Source organism: Bufo bufo, chromosome 3, assembly GCF_905171765.1.
Source record: "Bufo bufo chromosome 3, aBufBuf1.1, whole genome shotgun sequence".
Taxonomy (NCBI): Eukaryota; Metazoa; Chordata; class Amphibia; order Anura; family Bufonidae; genus Bufo; species Bufo bufo.
Window position 1 is genome coordinate 513,451,154 of NC_053391.1, and position 19,237 is coordinate 513,470,390.

Sequence of the window (19,237 nt, forward strand, 5' to 3'; positions counted from 1 at the left end):
ACACACACAAACCAAAAATATATAAATATATATATCTCTATCGCATACGTAAATAAATCATAAAAAAAAATAAAAAATTTGATAGTATAGTGCAAATACATTTAAAAAATCCAGTGAAACGTCTACAGGAATCATGAACATAAATCGAATCAAGGATATTGGCAATGGAGAGTATATAGGGTCATGTCCCACACAAATTTTGGGCAAAAAAAATACAGGGGAATACTCTGTCAGCAAGACTCACCTAAGTACATGGTGCCATCCTGGTATATACATGCGTACTTAGGAGAGTCTTGCTGACAGAGTATTCCCTTGTATTTTTGGCCAATATTTGTATGGGACATGACCCTATATACTCTCCATTGCCAATATCCTTGATTTATGTTCAGGATTCCTGTAGACAGAAGTTTCACAGGATTTTTTATGTATTTGTACTATACTATCAAAAGTTTTTGCACATGATATATTTATTTATGTATGCAATATATATATTTTTGGTGTGTGTGTATTGCCGGGATGGTGTCTTTTTTCTGCCACTTACCCCCTTTTTTTAATAGTATATCTTTTTCCATATTAATTTATCAATAAAATAATACATTTTATATAGGTACTGTGTGAGCTCCACTATTTCTTTAGTTGTTCCTCATTTGCGGGAGCTTGTACCGGGTTACTGATTTAAGTTGGCCCTTTCTTTAGCCTACAATATACGTTGGCACACCTAGTTTTGGCAACAGGGTCACTTTCTTGTATTTATTTAAACCACGTATAGGTTATAACGTTTAAAATTTATATCATGGACTAAGGGGTCAGCAACCTCCGGCACGCCAGGTGTTGTGAAACTACATCTCCAATCATGCACTCTTGCTTGGCTGTTCTCTGAACTCATACAGAAGTGAAAGGAGCATGCTGGGAGTTGTAGTTTCACAACAGCTAGCGTGCCGGAAGTTTCTCATCCCTGTCAGACGTTGCAGTTATATTAAATAAGTACAAAACTTAATGGTACATTTTAGGCACTTCAGTTTATTATTGACAATGCATATGAGGAACATTTTTCATTTTTTCTGAAAACAGTCATTTGTCCCTTTTTTTATAACTGCAAATATAAAAATACAAGGCAATAAAGCAACAAAAATGTGCACATCTTTTGTATAAACAATCAAAGTGTTGTACAAAATTATTTACATTTGTAATGTATTTACAGGTTGTCAAAGTACAATTAAAAGACTACAATAATGTTAATTTATTCAAAGTAGCTAAAATACAGTAGCAATTTTACAATAAAAAAAACATGAACCAAAAAAATAAATAGACAAGAAAATACAGCTTTTTTTTATAGTGAAACCCTTTTCCGTTTAATTTTATTTTCTTTTTATTCTTGAACATTTATCTGTCAACGCAAGAATTTCTGCTGCATGAAACCTTCATCCAATCTATTTTAGTAATACAATTATTAAAGATACTGCAAATATAGGTAAGTAAACTGCATAGTAATTTCTAAAAAATTACCGTGTCCATTAACATAAATGCTGCAAAAGATAAATTACCACCTACACAACGAATGCTGAATATTTTTTTTTTTGCTTTAGTGTTTTGGCTTTTTAAAATATACGTATGTTTGTAAGTTAGGAAATCCCCTAGAAAATGACAGAACAAGTGCAAAAATGTCTTGTTAAAAAACAAAAAAATAAAATAAAAATAAAAAGAACCAAACACCTGTTGCCACCTTACAAAACATATCAATATTATAACACCAACTGTTTGACAAAAGTGAAAAAAAAAAAAAAAAAAAACGCTATTAAACAGGATGAGACAGACACTGGTATATAAAAAAAAACAAAAAAACATTAATATATGTATAAATAAAATTAGTTTCAAGACATCAGTGCAGGATTCTTAAGGCTACATTCTGAAATATTTGGGGAATTAGCTTTCAAATTAAAAATTCAATGGACAAGGAAGGGCTATACCCATACATTACGGAAACAGATGACACTGTACATTAGGAAAAAAAAGAAAAATAACACAAACGAAACCTGCAGTTGCATGCTCAAGTATTAGTTTTCGCTTTTTTCTCATTTTATATATTATGGCTTGTCCTTTGCGTGCAGTCATCTGTGACCTCATTTCATTTACTAAACACTGTAACAGTAAAGACAGTGCTTTGGTCAAAACATTGCTAAACAACCTTACAGCATTGTATGTTGAGATGAAACCTGCCAATTACTGTATACTGGAGGAGGGGGATTAGAAGAAAAAAATATCAAAATTCAAGGGACAATAATGCTGTAGCTTAATACAAGACACACATAATGTTTTTGTTCCAGTCTTTTTCCCTCCCCCTTAACAGACCAGTCCACATCAGAACAGAGATGAGAGTTTGATATGTGGTGACCACCTGACTAGGGATGACCACTGTTTGAAATTTATTACGGAGATGAGGCAGTAAGGGGGGGACGACGACTTTGCATAGTAAAGAATAGCCTCTGGCAGAATCCAGATTAATTCTGATGTCTTTTCATATGAAGAGCCAAGTGATCAGAGCGGGAAAAGCTGCGGTTGCAAACTGCACATTGAAAAGGTTTGGCTCCTGTGTGTTTTCTGTAGTGACGTGTCAGTTCATCTGAGCGAGCGAATCTCCAGTCGCAACCTTCCCATGTGCATTTGTATGGCTTCTCTCCTGAAAAACACAACCATGAAACATCTTTAGAAATGGTGATTTTATAAGGAACCGCTGGTAAAATGACATATTAGAAAACAGTCTAATGGCAGAAATAGTGGTCCGAGCAGAAGCTGGTTATATAGCTTTTGTAGGGAAATATTTATATTGTAGACCGTTGGCTCCCAAAATTTGTCATTAGGGAAAAATGTTTTCCAGTCCTGAGGACTTTCTGCTTATATGGTTTAGTCGTCTTATCACAACACACATTTCACACAGTAACTCCTATACAAAAACGTACTACAATGTGCACTGTACTTATGTCAAGACTACATCCTGACTGCTTACTTAGTAACAACCAAAAGGTCTAAAATCTGTATGACTGCCTGTAAAATGATCATTCACTATACGATTGTTTAGTCAACCATCAACCTACTACTTTCTAATGCGTATGGCCACCTCAAACCATCCAGTCCTGCACTGATGACACCCATGAGGGTGGAAATGCTCTGCATTGAGGTGGGTGCTCTGTGGCAGCTGAGGCCTGTGTCACTCTTAAATGGTATTGCACAGTAGACCAAGATACTGACTCGCGTGGCCGTCATGTGAACGACAATATCCAAAAGTCCCTCTGCATTTAGAACATCTTACTGGCAGTTTTCACAAACCTATTTGTGTTCACAGTACGGCACTTTAATTATAGATGTAATAACCACAATGTTCACACAAAAATAGTAGTCCCATCAGTCAGGACAATGTACTTAGCTGCTATTCCGACTGCCTCTAAAGGTCTTCCCTATTAAGTCATTGCTGAACTATTTCTCTGCTGCTGTATAAGTACATCACCATACAGCAAACAGCTTTCTAAAATGGCACACTGGGGCCTACTGCTTGGTACCTAGCCTGGAAACTGACCTGTCTTCCATTTTGAATACAGACACTCACAAGACAAAAAACTAATTTCAGGTAATGATGAACAGTCAAGATAAATACATCTTCAAGGCGCTCTAAATACATGTAGTAGGGCATTTTCACACTCTGCCTGCAGGGCATGTTTTATATTACAATGTATCACAAATGTAACATTATGAATATGTAGCCATATACTAATGAGAAGATTCCACTGATCATACCCTCTTATTTTCTGAATAGATCATTTATTGTGTTGGTACTTGGATCTAGCAGAAGTCTATATGGACAACTTGCCAATATCCTTCCTGAAATATATATCAATACCAGGTCATCTGTCATGCACGTTCTGCACACTATATTTTATCTGTGTTTTCTAGGGACACTTCTGAAAGCCATAATGTTTGATTACCAAACAATTAGATCCTGCTACTTTATTAACATTGTGTTCCGACTACACTGCCATCACCTGAACACGTGTCCACGTTATTTGGAAAGAGTAATGATTTCATCTAAAGCGCCTGTAAAATCCTATGTCTATGTAATTTAATAGGTTCACAATTTCTAGCAAAGATTGACAATGAGAATGTCACTCATATCCGAGCATTGCAAAGCAGATTTATAGGTGGAAAAGTAAAGAGTCAGGCCTGGCTGGGTCATAGCAACCAAGATAAGAAGGTAAGTTTTTTTATTAGATCATTTAGAGAAAAAAAATGTAAGAACTTCTGACATCACAACAAGATTGATAACATCACAAAATGTCTCAATATAGTGCATATCTTATCTATTCTACCTTAGAATGTACCAGGGTAATGGAACACAAGGCACTGATCAGGTGTATACATCGTAATCCCACTAAATATTATAATCCAGGCTCGGATGAACGTAGGGAGAGGGAAGAAAGCCGCTGCCAGACTCTTCAAGCGGCAGCTTATCTCCCAGGAGAACCAAAGAATCGGGCAAAAACATTAATTTGGCCAGATCCTTCTCTTTCCTGACATCTTTCAGGTTAGAGTCAACTGCTCCATATACAAATTAAACTAGCAGCTGAACCAGCTGTCCTTGGCGGGGTTGGCCGTCAATACACCTATGTGCCTTAAGTTGACATCTGCATCAGGCTCAATTCAGCAGCATGTAGAAATATTTTGTCTGGTAAAATGAAGGACTCCCTAACGGAAACATGACACTTCCCATTATAGTCAACAGAGTCCATCTGGCGCCATTAGGTTCAGTTATGAGCCTGATCTGGCAATTCCAGTATCTCCGTGTTCTTCCGCTATGATGAAGTAGAACAAGAAAAATCAATAGCGCTGGTGTGAAAGAAGCCTTAATCCCTCACCGCCAGTTTACAGTAAAAGACAGTTGCAGAGACTGTCCCATTGAAACTAAGGAATGTGAAATAAGGTATAGTACTGTGCGCTGTATTATGGGCCCGAGTGCAGCATAACTAAGGGCTGACAAAGAAGCCCAAGAATCCTTTCTTAACATTTGAGCTCTTGATGCATTGGGATGATCAACATCAACAGAAAAATAATCTGATGAGCATACACAAATTAAATCCAGTCACTGCAGACCAAGTCAACAACATGTCACGTAGATGCCCTAATTTACCATTGAATAACGATGAGACTTCTACAACTGGGCATGATGACAGTACCTGGATGACTCATCTGTATTCTTTAACCTGTAAATCCAATTAAATCTAGTGACAAGTCATCTTTAAGAAAAAAAAGAAGAAAATCTACAAAGAAAACAACCGGGATGAGCTGTTAGACTTGATTACCGAGCGCTAATCCTCAATTCACACAATGTTCAGCGGAGATTTGATTCCATGCCAACAAATTCTAAAGCTTGACCCCCCTTCCCCTGAAATGTATTGAGTGTGAAATAAAAAAAAAATAATACTATTCTTCAAAGAGTAATGTGTTTAAGTTCAGTTGCTGGAACATGACGACTGGATCAAAACAGCTATTTTACTGTGCAGCGAAATGCAGTTACTCCTCCACTTCAGAGAACTTCTATGGCATTTGTTAAAATGTCAGCACTGTTCAAGTAAAACATCATGGAGGAAACTGGTACCAACCTACGGCCAAATAGCACTCTAGTCGTTTCTTTCCAAGCCAGGAATATCATGCATAGCTCTGTAAGAAACAGACCTATACTTTGTCTCCTCTTTCAGCACTGCAGCAGGCACACAACTGCTAAACTAATAGCTAGCACTGCAGTATGGGACGTGTCCAGCTCATATAAAGGATTTCACTAAATTTTCCTAAAGTCAAGAAACAAGAGAACATTACACTAAAAGTGCATTTATTTTTAGTGGTTACAAAAGGCACAGTCTCTGCCAGGCCCCCAGCAATCGAAAAGTAGGAAGTAACATAAACTGACTATGCAGAAGTACAGTGCGATATGAACTAGTGTTGCCACCAAAACACCATTAATATTTCGGTCCTTCAGGATTTGCCTCCATCACTTGAAAACTCATCCTGTCTAGCTTTCATGGATCTTACGAAAGGAATCCATGACACTAGTTTCAACAAAGTTCAAATTCCACGGTGATGTAATAGCTCTACACACGTGAACAGTGTAGCTAGATCCTAAGCAGCATGACATCATAAAAATGTTGAACGAGCCCGCCATTTTAGGCCATCTAATGTGTATGGCGGACTCCCCCGAAACATCTGACATTGGATTTCAACATATCTGACATTGACCTATTCCGATTTTCCCGTTCAGAACATAAGCATCCTCTGCTGAGCCAAGCATGCACATGTGCATACCGAAGAGATTGCTGTAAGATGAGTAAACACTGGCCCAACAGCTATCTAAAATGCATGGCTGACTTGAGACCCAGAAGTTTAAAGCTTAGCCTTTGCTGCTTACTAACTGTGCATTGTCATAGTAAACCATAACACCGAGTTGTCATACCCATACATCTAGTGGGGACTGGCCTTACAGCACTTTGTTTAGGATCCTCATTTCATCCTTATTTTCCAATTCCATGATTTGTTAGGACGGTAAAAGAATTGCCAAATTCTCCCATGTGGTACTGCCTAACTGGTAGCTAAAATACCATGTCATCAGCTTTATCCCTGCTTATCAAGCTGTTGACCAACAAGTTAGGATTTTTATGGGCCAAGTGTGGTGTATTTTCATTTGTCCAATCAACTATGGTGACTTATAGAGTAGGGGACAAAAACTCTCCGCTATGATTTAATCAAGGCATTCAAAAATTCTTAAAATTAATTAAAAAAGGGTAGGCTTAGGATTCTCATACCAAACACGTTCTAAAGGAGGAGAAAAAGTGCAGCTACTCTATACTACTATGTCTTCTTATTACTCCATAAAGTAAAACTAGTCACCTATCAAAGTTTTGGTAATAAATTTCCAAACTCTTCTCCCCGCAAGACGGATTGACAGACAAACCAAGATGATTATCTTGAAGCATAACTTGTACTGTTTCTAATGATATGCCAAAGAAAATCCCACTTTGCTATATCATATTCCACCAGGTTACACAGCAGAAATAAGTCCAATCCTAACACTGAATCAATAAAACATAATAAACTGCTGCTGATTGTAAACGCAACTTGAGACTGTACAAGTATCACCTGAGACACAACATGGATACTTCTAATCCCCAACGGTACGTCACGCGTATTAGGGAAGTTAAATTACTGTAGAGCATTCATCAATCACATAAAACCCCTTTGTTTCCAACAAAATGTAGCAATTAAACCATATTTGTATAAAGTAGCCTAACCTACAACAACTTATCACATCCATCAAGTCTATTACCATTAGACATCCTATGGCTCTCCTCATAAGAAGAGTAGATGGGTAAACAATAGTCACACTAGACCCAACCCAAACTATAAATCACGAGAGAGAGAGAGAGAGAGAGAGAGAGAGAGAGAGAGAGAGAGAGAGAGAGAGAGAGAGAGAGAGAGAGAGAGAGAGAGAGAGAGAGAGAGAGAGAGAGAGAGAGAGAGAGAGAGAGAGAGAGAGAGAGATCAGATTTATTGATTAACAGCCAACCACAAACTGTAAGTAATAATTTAAGTACATCGCCAAAAATCAAATTGCGAGTATCTGGAATAAAGTGAACTGAAAAAATAAAATATATTACCCCAGCCAGCATTTGTGATAAAATAAAAGAATGTATACTTACCTATTTTATCCACCACTGCTTCCAGTAGTGCTGCCTCCACCCCCCCCCCCCCACCCCCGTTCCTGCCCGCTAGATTTTGTTTGGATACAGCAATGATGTGCCTGTACGCGCCATGTCACCGCTGGAGCCAATGATTGGCTGCAACATGGCACGTCACTGCTGCAGCCAGCCAAGATGAGGTCACATTTGCAGCAGCATGGAAGCAGCAGGGGGTGAAATAGATAAGCACACGCTCTTTTATCATTTTAATCACAACTGCTGTCTTGGGGGGGGGGGGGGGGGGGGGTTATTTAAAAATAAGCCAGACCACCCTTTTAAGGTTGTGCCTTTATTACAACCTAGTGTACAGGCTATTCTGTGTAGGTTAGAAAATGTCTTAATGCAACATATAGATCTAATAACAACGAGGATAAGCAATATTTCATCCATCTCATTCATCAGAAAGTGCACAATCTTATGTACAGAAACTGCCTATAATTATGTCTTTTTATGCTGCTATGTTGTAAACTTATTTTGCAATGCACAAAATGTTCCCGAGAAGATAGCTTCTGCCAAGTAACTGCCCAGCTTAGTCTTCAGTTAAAACCAAAGACTCCAGAGAAGACGGAATCTCCCAGCAAACGAGAGTATTAGAGCTTGTCTGTGTTTGTTCTGAAACAAAATCTATTAGGAGCCATTCAGAGCGACTGAAAAGACCAGCAAGGTTGAATAAATAATAAGAAAAGACGGAGGGGTTTTTGATACAAAAGAAATTCTGAAAGTGTTTTGACTCCTTCCACCAGACAAACTTTGCTCTGGGCTTTTTATTTTATTTAAAATGACAGATTGTAAAGGGAGGTTATCATTCACAGGTGATTTAAAGCCATTGTCATGAAACGAAGATTAGGAGGAAAATGCAGTTTGAATAGTCGGCGATTACTATGGAACAAGTTTGGCCAGATAAACAGGACTGCAAAATACCCCAAGGCCATCTAAGGCACATTAAACAAAGCTTTCTTAAGTTGCATCGCATGGTACTATCTTATTAATTTAGGATTTGCTTTGAAGGCAACTTAGTTTAATAATAGTGTTTTAAAGATTAAAAAGATAAAAAAGGGTTTCTTGTCATAAAAAAAAAATATATATATATAAATAAATAAAAGTAAAGAGTCAGGTACTGAGTGCTCGTTGCCTGAGAATGGGGTGGCTGCACTTGTAAAGTACGGAAAAACAAACAAGGGGGAATTAGCTCTTAGGACCGTTGTGTCCTCCATTCAGACACTGCTAGATTAATGAAACCTAAACTTGTTAAAGTTAATTAGAGGAGATGTTAGGAAGTGTACAAGTTTCTTAAATAATTCAGTGTTAGCAGTGCATATCCATTACTTTTTTCACAGTTTAGCTTGACACTAAAAGAAAGGTTATGCTCAGATGCTTGAGTCAACCACACAATAGAAAATTTATTACAAATAATGAACTATTAGAAAAAAAACGCACACACAATAGTACGCCCTGACATTTCTGCACTGAGAAGCTTGAAAAGAGACTCCATCAAGCAAATAAGTTCTTGCCAGAAATGTGGAAAGACAGAAGAATGGGTCTTGGCTAATCCCATAAATTAGCCATGATCTCTGCTGAGCCAAGGTTAGAAGATAAAGCAATGACTCAATATCTGTGTGGGACACTGTATAGCAATATGTTTAAGCTGGGATTATGAAAACACATATTGCTTAGAACAGTTTTGTTTAGCATGGTAACAGTCTGCCAAACAGACCTTTGTTCTACTGCTTTTATTTTTTTACAGTGGCTGTTAGAGATAACTGCTTCAATTATCAAAGCTAGGATTTCCATAGAAACCTCCAGCTTTCAGATACCTTCTTTACCCACAAACAATCAATGAAAAAGAAACAGCTAAAAACAAAAGTCTGTGTCCATAGCAAATTATTTTTTTATCTAAGTGGATTAATCCTTACAATAAGTGAATGAAAAAGACGTTAACTTTGAGGGTTGAAAGTTTTACCACCTAAAGACCAAGGCAGATGACCCTCCCAAACGTGCCCAGAGAAGGTAAGCGTCTGCATGCTTACAATAGGTCTACGACAGCAGCTATTAACTATAGTAACTAAATATATTTTATATGGGATGATAACCCAAAACTCAGCCCAACTTCCAAGGCAAAGTGCTCAAAACCACGGTGATGGACCATGTGATTGGAGCATGTCATTGGAGCATGTGATCTGACGTCACCAAAGGTCCTTTAGCCCACAACTCACCATACCGGGAACTTTGCGAACAAGAGGAGAAGGTGAGTTCATTTGTTTATTTTTTTTAACCCCTCCAGCGCTATTTTACTAAGCATTCTGTATTCAGAATGCTATTATTTTCCCTTATAACCATGTTATAAGGGAAAATAATACAGTGAATAGACTGTCACCTAGCAACCATGCGTGAAAATCGCACCGCATCCGCACTTGCTTGCGGATGCTTGCAATTTTCACGCAACCCCATTCACTTCTATGGGGCCTGCGTTGCGTGAAAAACGCAGAATATAGAGCATGCTGCGATTTTCACGCAACGCACAAGTGATGCGTGAAAATCATCGCTCATCTGAACAGCCCCATTGAAATGAATGGGTCCGGATTCAGTGCGGGTGCAATGCGTTCACCTACCGCGGAAATCTCGCCCGTGTGAACGCAGCCTAAGAGATGTTGTTTGTAAACCTTCAGTTTTTTTTATCACATGCGTGAAAAACGCATTGCATGGAAAAATTGAACGCAATTGCAGCCAAAACTGACTGTACTTGCTTGCAAAGTGGTGCGAGTTTTCCTGAACACACCCTGAACGCATCTGGAGCCAATCCGTCACGCTCGTGTGAAAGGGGCCTTACCCACTGTCCAGTAAAAACTAGAGGCTCCAGTGTGGGGTATTTCCTCAAGGTAACTAATCAGGAGATACAGGAAAGTCTACAAATTCCTGTGTAGGGTTACCAAAGCTACATTGGTTGTACACACCGCTCTCAGATTTGACTGATCATCTGTCATGTGTCAGGATGAGTGCATGTTAAAATGGTTGTATAGAATTACAAAAATGTGTCTGTTTTCTAACAAAAACAGTACCACACACGTGTACAGGTTGTAGGCTGTTATGTGGCTCAACCACAACTGAGCTGAGCTGCAAATATTAGCCACAATCCATGGACAGTTGCGGCACTATTTTCTTCTTTATTTATCTTATTATTTAAATGTCCAGATATAAAGAATATCCCCCTTTATACTAGTAAGGCCTCTTGCACACGAACGTTGTGCATCCGTTCCGTGCATTGGGGACCGCAAATGCACAGGCAATGTCCGTGCGGCGGCCGGGACGGAGCGAGACCCATTCAACTTGAATGGGTCCGTGATTCGTCCGCACCGCAAAAAAAAAAAAAAAAAAACAAGTTCTATTTTTTGAGGTGCGGAGACATGGACAGAAACACCATGGAAGCACGTGCTCCGTTCCGCATCTCCGTGATTGCGGACCCATTCAAGTGAATGGGTCATCATCCGTGATGCGGAGTGCACACGGGCCGGTGCCTGTGTATCGCGGACCTGCCGTATGCGGGCCACGATACAGCCACACAACGTTTCGTGTGCAAGAGGCCTAAGTGTCATATAAAGCCGAGCTAGAGGAAATTTGTGTCTTAATAGTCACCTTACTGCAACTCTGCAATCTCCATCAATGTCTACTGGTTTTCACCATCACATATTAACATACAGTAGTCACTGATCTCAAATACTGCAGCCTTAATAGGGGGGGGGCTGAAATAGGGGGGGGGGGGCTGAAATACATGGATACCTGGACAGTAGCTAGCCTATGGATAAGTATGCGCAAACAATGCTCCCCTCAGGTCCTGCAGCCGTAGTTCCTGAGCTCAGCATTTGGGACTGGAATTTTATGCTTTCAGAACATTAACTGTGTCCTGTAGTCTAAATTCTAGTTCTTAAAAACCTAAATGATAAAAGTCACAGATAACATTGCTTAATGGGTGAAAGCATAAGGTATTTAAAAAGGTTGTCTGAAATTAGGAAAAAAAAATAAAAAATCAAAAAACAAAAAAAAACATGCACCTGCCCAAAACAGAGGCACTCACCCAAGGGCTGTGCCTAGTATTGCTGCAAACCCCCTTCCGTTGACTGGCACTGCACCGCAATACTAGACTCAGCCCATGGAACAAGAGTGGTGCTGCTTCTAATCTCTGACAACCCCTCAAAGGGTTCGACCCATGTCATTTCCACGGAATCTGCTGAGTGGGACGGCGCTGCGCTGTTTCCGTAGCTCCCATTGCTGTGGATGGCAGTTACGGAAACAGTGCAGCAGAACAGGCTCCGCTGCTTTGGTAGCTCCTGAGCTGCAGGAACAGCATAGCTTATTGTGCTACGCTGTATGTGAGCCATAGAAACAGCGCAGCACCAGCCCACTCCGCACGGGGGGGTGGCCCTTAGTGGCAGATGGGACAACCCCTTTAGGCTCATCAGTAATTCATTTCAGGTAATATTTTAATGAGGAATTTGCCTATAAAATGGCTTCATACACTGAAAAGCAGAATTACCAGACTGCTGCATCGGACAAAGCACCTGACAAAAAAAAAAAAAAGTGCCATGATGGAGGGGCTTCATGTGAAAAACATACTAAATACACAAACTTAAAAAGAGAGGTTTCTATGAATAATATTTACTCAGCCATTAAAATGAGCAATGTAGGCACATACCAGTATGTGTTCTCAGGTGAGCTTTTAAATGGGATGACTTTGTATAGACCTTTGTGCAACCTGGAAAAGAAAAAAAAGAAAAAAGCACCCGGTTAATACAATGAGCGGTAAATTGTACCACAATACGTGAGAAAAAAATAAAATTAAAAATAAAATACAGAAAGTAAGATTTCACTTTAGAGCTCAGGACAGGATATAGAAATGTATCCCACACTGAAGGAGACATTCCTGCACTGCCGCAAATAGAGAAGAAGAAAAGCTTCATTGCTGTTACAACAGATGTACTTTGTCAGCTCTGGTGTTGCGCTGACTTATTTATCGCAGATATTCCGAGCCGCACATATTCATCTGCATTCTAAAGATACCTGGTCAGATTCCAGATTCAGAAAGTGCTGCAAAGTTTATCGTTACTTATCCATTGCCAACGTGAAAGACTGAACAGCTACGAGAAAACACTGCATTCCCTCACTGACCATCGTTATTCTATTATTCCTACTGAAAACGCAATGTCCAAGCCTAATTTCCTGGTCACATCACACAGAACTGCGTGAAATCCACCAGTTTCCGCCATTTGGCAGTAAAACGGATTCCCAGCGCATTATGGGCAACAAACAATATAAACAGGGACGTCATTTAGAAACTGGACAAATATGTGATCTTCATTAAACTAGAAGCATGGGCGCGAGGTATTTTTTACATGGCAATGGCGGCTGTAACTCTTGAGTCTGACCACTAGGAGGAACCAGATTTAAAGGGGCTGTTGAGGCTTTTTCCCCAGAAACGGTGCCACTCTTGTTCATTGGCTAATAACGCAACTAAAAACATAAAATATATCCATTTTTAATATAGTGCCAAGGGTTTAACTGCGTGCTGCATTCTCCGTGCACAGACTCTTTTAGAATGGGCCTTGCATTCTATTCCAGTACCCATACCTTACACACAGCGTCATGGAAGACCCTTTAAAGACACATTTCTAGTTATTTTCTGGCTAGCATTGTATATGTTCCCAGATAATCAGTAGTCAGACTTCAATCCAACCATAGCAGTAATAAGAGCCTAACACCGCCTCATTTCTGGTGGCGATACATCACCTTACCGGCTTTACACCGAAACACCAAAAGCAAAACATGTCAAGTTTCCATAAAACAATGCAGGTCTCCACCATGACCAAACTGAAAAACCCCTCTGAGTCATTGTTTTAGGAAAGCCATCTACTAACCAGCCTGATCTTATCTGCCGGCTTCCCCTAGAACAGATTCCTTTCATTTTTAGGTTTTTAAAGCTTTCTATGAACATTTATAGATTTCTAACATTTGAGAACTTAAAATCTGCAGATAAACCTCTTGCAAACCACAGCACAGTATTCAAATTAATATCAATAGCAAACAATGGACACATACGTAAAAAAAAAATAAACAGCATAAGGGTCCATTCACACGTTTGTACGTGTATTGCGGATCCGCAAAACACGGACACCGGCAATGTGCGTTCCGCATTTTGCGGACCGCACATCGTCGGCACTCTCATAGAAAACGCCTTTTCTTGTCCTCAATTGTGGACAAGAATAGGACATGTTCTATTTTTTTGCGGAACGGAAATTCTGACCCCCATTGAAAATGAATGGGTCCGCACCTGTTCCGCAAAATTGCGGAACGGATGCGGACATGTGAATGGACCCTAAGTGTGGGTTCACATCTGCGTTCTGGAAAATGGTTATAATGGGAATCATAACGGATCCGTCCCATTTCCGTTATGCAGAATGGAGAAAAAACATGACTTTGTTTTCCGTCTTGCATAACGGGAACCAGAAGGATCCATTATGATTCCCATAGACTTCTATAAAAGATGGATCAAAACGGAATGCCTTTAAAGGCTTCCGTTTTGACTTCCGTCTTATGGAAGCCGTTATAACGGAAAGCCATAACGGAATCCAGAACGTAGAGGTGAACCCACCCAAACAAATATTAACCCTTTAAGATTGGATTCGCACAGGTCAGTTTTAGTGCAGTTTGTGCATTAAACCTTGTGCTGTGTGAACCTGAGCTAGCTCTGGTTATGGTCTGTATCCCTGTGGGCTATCCAAAGTCCTCTAAGCGCTAGCAATTTGTCTACGATTAGTAAATTCTTGTACATTGGCAGTGAGGTGGCCTCGTTCCTCTTCCATGTATTCAGATTTACACTCTTGCCTCCAAAGCTACCAGCGATGTCTTACCAGGATAATCACAATAGTGGATTCTTCTTTTCTCCAAGTCTGGGTTGTTCCTGCGGTTGTAGCGGACTGACTGAATGGGAGCAGACGCCATCTGGACCGTTGCAGGTAAGCTGGTGTTGTGAATGCCCATCTTGGAGGCAATGGTGGCTGCATAGGAGGGTGGGGGGTTTAAACTAAGAAGGAGTTCTGCTTGTCGATCTGGGCTGCCAGGCTCTGAGCTGGGGGGCGATGGAGGAAAGTAAGTGGCCTCCTGCTGTGCCACGAACTGACCGTGTATGTTATATGAACACTGGGGAATGCCCTGAAACTGCTTCATTGTGGTCTGTGACACGGGGGAGGGGAGGGTGCTGAATCCCGACAATTCTGTAGACAATGAAGCATTGCTAATAGGGTCCATTACCGAGGACTGGCTCGTGGAGTTCAAGTCCATATCTGATGAACTTAAGAGCTGATATAACTGGCCGTGCTGGGGGTTGACGGGAATCTGAATTTCTGGAGAAGGCATCTCCTGTTTGATGTAAATGTTATTAAGATCTGCGTTTTGGTGAGAACTGAAGATGCTGGTGAACTCTGGAAGTGGCTGCGTGGCTGAAGCATCAGTCTGCTGGGTGAACACTGTAACAGGCTCCGTCTTGATGTGGGTGACTGTAGGCCTCTGAGACTTGTAGAGGTTTGTTCGCAGGTGAGTGATGTCTGGGAGGAAGACGTTCATGTTGATACTGTAAGGCAGTCCATCAGCGTCATTACTGAAGAACTGGTCGATCCCCGAGGCGCTATCTCGTCTGTACTTCTTTTGATCTTGCATGATGCTTGCCATGGTTGGACTGGGTACGAGATACTTTTCCATTTCACATCTGGTCTGTATATGAAGAAGAAATGAATACGTTAATTGAATATGTCGTCCCACAAGTACAGCAGCAGATCGTCCGTGCAATCTGAACGAGCAGTTTCTGGGCTCTGGCGTATAATCCTGGCTGCGATCTATATCAAGCAGATCTTCCAATCACAAGTGTTGCACTGTGGGCGGCTGCGGGCTGATCTTCCCAGCACAGTCACCAGTCAAACATTTATCATCTACTCTTCAATAGACAAATGCTACATTCCCCCTCGCAATGTAAAATCTCTAGTCATTCCTAATCCCCTTAGCATTCCCCAATATGAATCAGCTGACAAATGGAATAATTCACACAAACCAGGCAAGGATGGCATTCCGCAGTCAGCAAAGGGTTAATTGTCACAAGCCAAAACTGTCCAAAGTCATACAATCTATGACCACTTTACAAGCACGGCCATGTCATAATCTGCTAAATAGAGCCCCTGAAGAGCAGGCCGGCCCGTTTGTGGTTAGTCCAGGCTGATTTTAGCTCGCCCAGCTGTTGATCTGTCCCAGTGTGTGTTGTATTTCTGATGTGTGTGGGGGCGAGTGGCAGCCACTTGTTCCCATGTTACTATCCAAAGAGCAAGCAGCCGGGGAGCAAGTGCCCAAACTGTGCCAGTCACCCCTGACCAGAGCCCAGCGCTCCTCACAGCCTGGACAGTCAGCTCACACAGAATATGGACACTATACATAAATGATATAGCAAGTGCCACCTTGCTAGGTAAGCGTCACCGCCCCCTAGTGCACCTGATGCCACACTGCACTTGTCAAGATGCAGCTCCCAGAGAGCACAGGTAGAGCAGACAGGCGGGCACCACAGGTAGTATGCAGGACAATGTCCGGGAGGTGGCACAGGCAGGGAGGTAGTACAGGTGAAACTCGAAAAATTTGAATATCGTGCAAAAGTCCATTTATTTCAGTAAAGCAACTTAAAAGGAATTGCATAAATACAACTTAAAATTAGAGTTTTGTGAAAAGGTTCAATATTCTAAGCTCAAAGTGTCACACTCTAGTCAGCTAATTAATCCATACCCCCTGAGCAAAGGGGACCTCAAAATTGTGACTTTGGGGTTTCAGAAGCTGTAAGCCATAATCATCCAAATTATAACAAATAAAGGCTTGAAATATCTCGCTTTGCATGTAATGAGTCTATGTCATATGTTATCTTCACCTTTTAAGTTGCATTACTGAAATAAATGAACTGTGTACGATATTATAATTTTTCGAGTTTCACCTGTAAGGGAGGTGGCACAGGCAGGGAGACAATACAGGCAGTAAGGAAGGTGGCACAGGTAGGTAGTAAGGGCAGGAAGGCAATACAGGTAGTCTGGGAGGTAACACAAGCACTACAGTGCAGTACAGGTAGGTGGTACAAGCAGGGAGCAGTACATTATAGGTAGGTAAACCGGGAGGTGGCACAGGTAAGGAGCACCACAGTGCAGTACAGGTGGGTAGCTGCGGAGGTTACAGGTAGGTAGATGCGCGGTGGCACTGGCAGGGAAGCACCTGTGAACTGTAAGTAGTCCGGAGGTGGCAGCGCAGGGCAGCACGGACAGGGAAGCCGCACTAGGCAGGCGGCACAGGTGCGTTACCTACCTGCACTATGTCATCAGGCAGCAGTCTGGGGCTCTTCATCTCTTCTGCAAATGCGGGGTCCCCTCGGTTAGGCGGCGGCCCCCCATTCCCAGTCACAGGCTTTAGCTGGGTGAAGACAGGTTCGTCCAGGCGGCCCAGCCTGGCGCTCATGGTCAGCACCGTGGTGGCCATAAAGTCGGCTGCAGACAAGTCCAGAGGAGCGGCGGGTGAGGAGCCCGGGCTGTGGAGAAGAGCGGAGCCACGCACGCTGTACACAGTGCAGGCGGGACACGACCAGGAGATGCTACCTGTTCCAGGGTGTGAACGCGGCTTTAATACGGGGCTGGACAGCGAGACTGCTCTGAGCTGTGCGGGGGCCAATGTGCTGTGCGGGGCGGGGCTGCAGTGTGCGGCCGGGGGCGGCACAGACCCCGCCTCTTACCGCGCTGCCAGGGGTTTGTGTGGCGGGGAGAAACTGGGTTATTATCTCCAACATCTGTACTGTACTGGACACAGCGCCCAACTGCTGCTCCATATACAGAGGTGCTCAGCTGCTGCTCCATATACAGAGGTACACTGCTGCTCCATATACAGAGGTACACTGCTCCTCCATATACAGGGGTACACTGCTGCTCCATATACAGAGCGCCCAACTGCTGCTGCTCCATATACAGAGGTACACTGCTCCTCCATATACAGAGGTACACTGCTGCTCCATATACAGAGGTACACACTGCTGCTCCATATACAGAGGTACACTGCTGCTCCATATACAGAGGTACACTGCTGCTCCTCCATATACAGAGGTACACTGCTCCTCCATATACAGAGGTACACTGCTGCTCCATATACAGAGGTACACTGCTCCTCCATATACAGGGGTACACTGCTGCTCCATATACAGAGCGCCCAACTGCTGCTGCTCCATATACAGAGGTACACTGCTCCTCCATATACAGAGGTACACTGCTGCTCCATATACAGAGGTACACTGCTCCTCCATATACAGGGGTACACTGCTGCTCCATATACAGAGCGCCCAACTGCTGCTGCTCCATATACAGAGGTACACTGCTGCTCCATATACAGAGGTACACTGCTGCTCCTCCATATACAGGGGTACACTGCTGCTCCTCCATATACAGGGGTACACTGCTGCTGCTCCATGTACAGAGGTACACTGCTGCTCCTCCATATACAGAGGTACACTGCTGCTCCATATACAGAGGTACACTGCTGCTCCATATACAGAGGTACACTGCTGCTGCTCCATATACAGGGGTACACTGCTGCTCCTCCATATACAGGGGTACACTGCTGCTGCTCCATGTACAGAGGTACACTGCTGCTCCTCCATATACAGAGGTACACTGCTGCTCCATATACAGAGGTACACTGCTGCTCCATATACAGAGGTGCTCAGCTGCTGCTCCATATACAGAGGTACACTGCTCCTCCATATACAGAGGTACACTGCTGCTCCATATACAGAGGTACACTGCTGCTCCATATACAGAGCGCCCAACTGCTGCGGCTCCATATACAGAGGTACACTGCTGCTCCTCCATATACAGAGGTACACTGCTGCTCCTCCATATACAGGGGTACACTGCTGCTGCTCCATGTACAGAGGTACACTGCTGCTCCATATACAGAGGTGCTCAGCTGCTGCTCCATATACAGAGGTACACTGCTGCTCCATATACAGAGGTACACTGCTGCTCCATATACAGAGCGCCCAACTGCTGCTGCTCCATATACAGAGGTACACTGCTGCTCCATATACAGAGGTACACTGCTGCTCCATATACAGAGGTACACTGCTGCTGCTCCATATACAGAGGTACACTGCTGCTGCTCCATATACAGAGGTACACTGCTGCTCCTCCATATACAGGGGTACACTGCTGCTGCTCCATATACAGAGGTACACTGCTGCTCCATATACAGAGGTACACTGCTGCTCCATATACAGAGGTACACTGCTGCTGCTCCATATACAGAGGTACACTGCTGCTCCTCCATATACAGGGGTACACTGCTGCTGCTCCATATACAGAGGTACACTGCTGCTCCATATACAGAGGTGCACTGCTGCTCCATATACAGAG

At 42.2% G+C, this 19,237-nt stretch overlaps 1 protein-coding gene across 1 annotated transcript; it reads right to left on the reverse strand.

Annotated features, from left to right (window-relative positions):
- Positions 1 to 1,096: 1,096 nt before the first annotated feature.
- KLF5 (Kruppel like factor 5) lies at positions 1,097 to 17,457 on the reverse strand. The gene is made up of 4 exons (XM_040425361.1): positions 17,148 to 17,457; positions 14,675 to 15,533; positions 12,463 to 12,522; positions 1,097 to 2,677 (listed from the first exon to the last, which is right to left on the reverse strand). The coding sequence occupies exons 1-4, from the start codon at positions 17,316 to 17,318 to the stop codon at positions 2,499 to 2,501; spliced, it is 1,269 nt and encodes a 422-aa protein (XP_040281295.1). The 5' UTR covers positions 17,319 to 17,457; the 3' UTR covers positions 1,097 to 2,498.
- Between the last annotated feature and the right edge of the window lie 1,780 nt (positions 17,458 to 19,237).

What these genes read in the sequence shown, in the direction of transcription:
- KLF5 (XM_040425361.1), bottom strand. Translation starts at nt 17,318, where the DNA reads ATGGCCACCACGGTGCTGACCATGAGCGCCAGGCTGGGCCGCCTGGAC. An exon ending in TGCCTGATGACATAGTGCAG is followed by an intron (nt 15,534 to 17,147) that starts GTAGGTAACGCA and finishes CTTCATATACAG; the next exon opens with ACCAGATGTGAAATGGAAAA. An exon ending in CCACTATTGTGATTATCCTG is followed by an intron (nt 12,523 to 14,674) that starts GTAAGACATCGC and finishes TTTCTTTTCCAG; the next exon opens with GTTGCACAAAGGTCTATACA.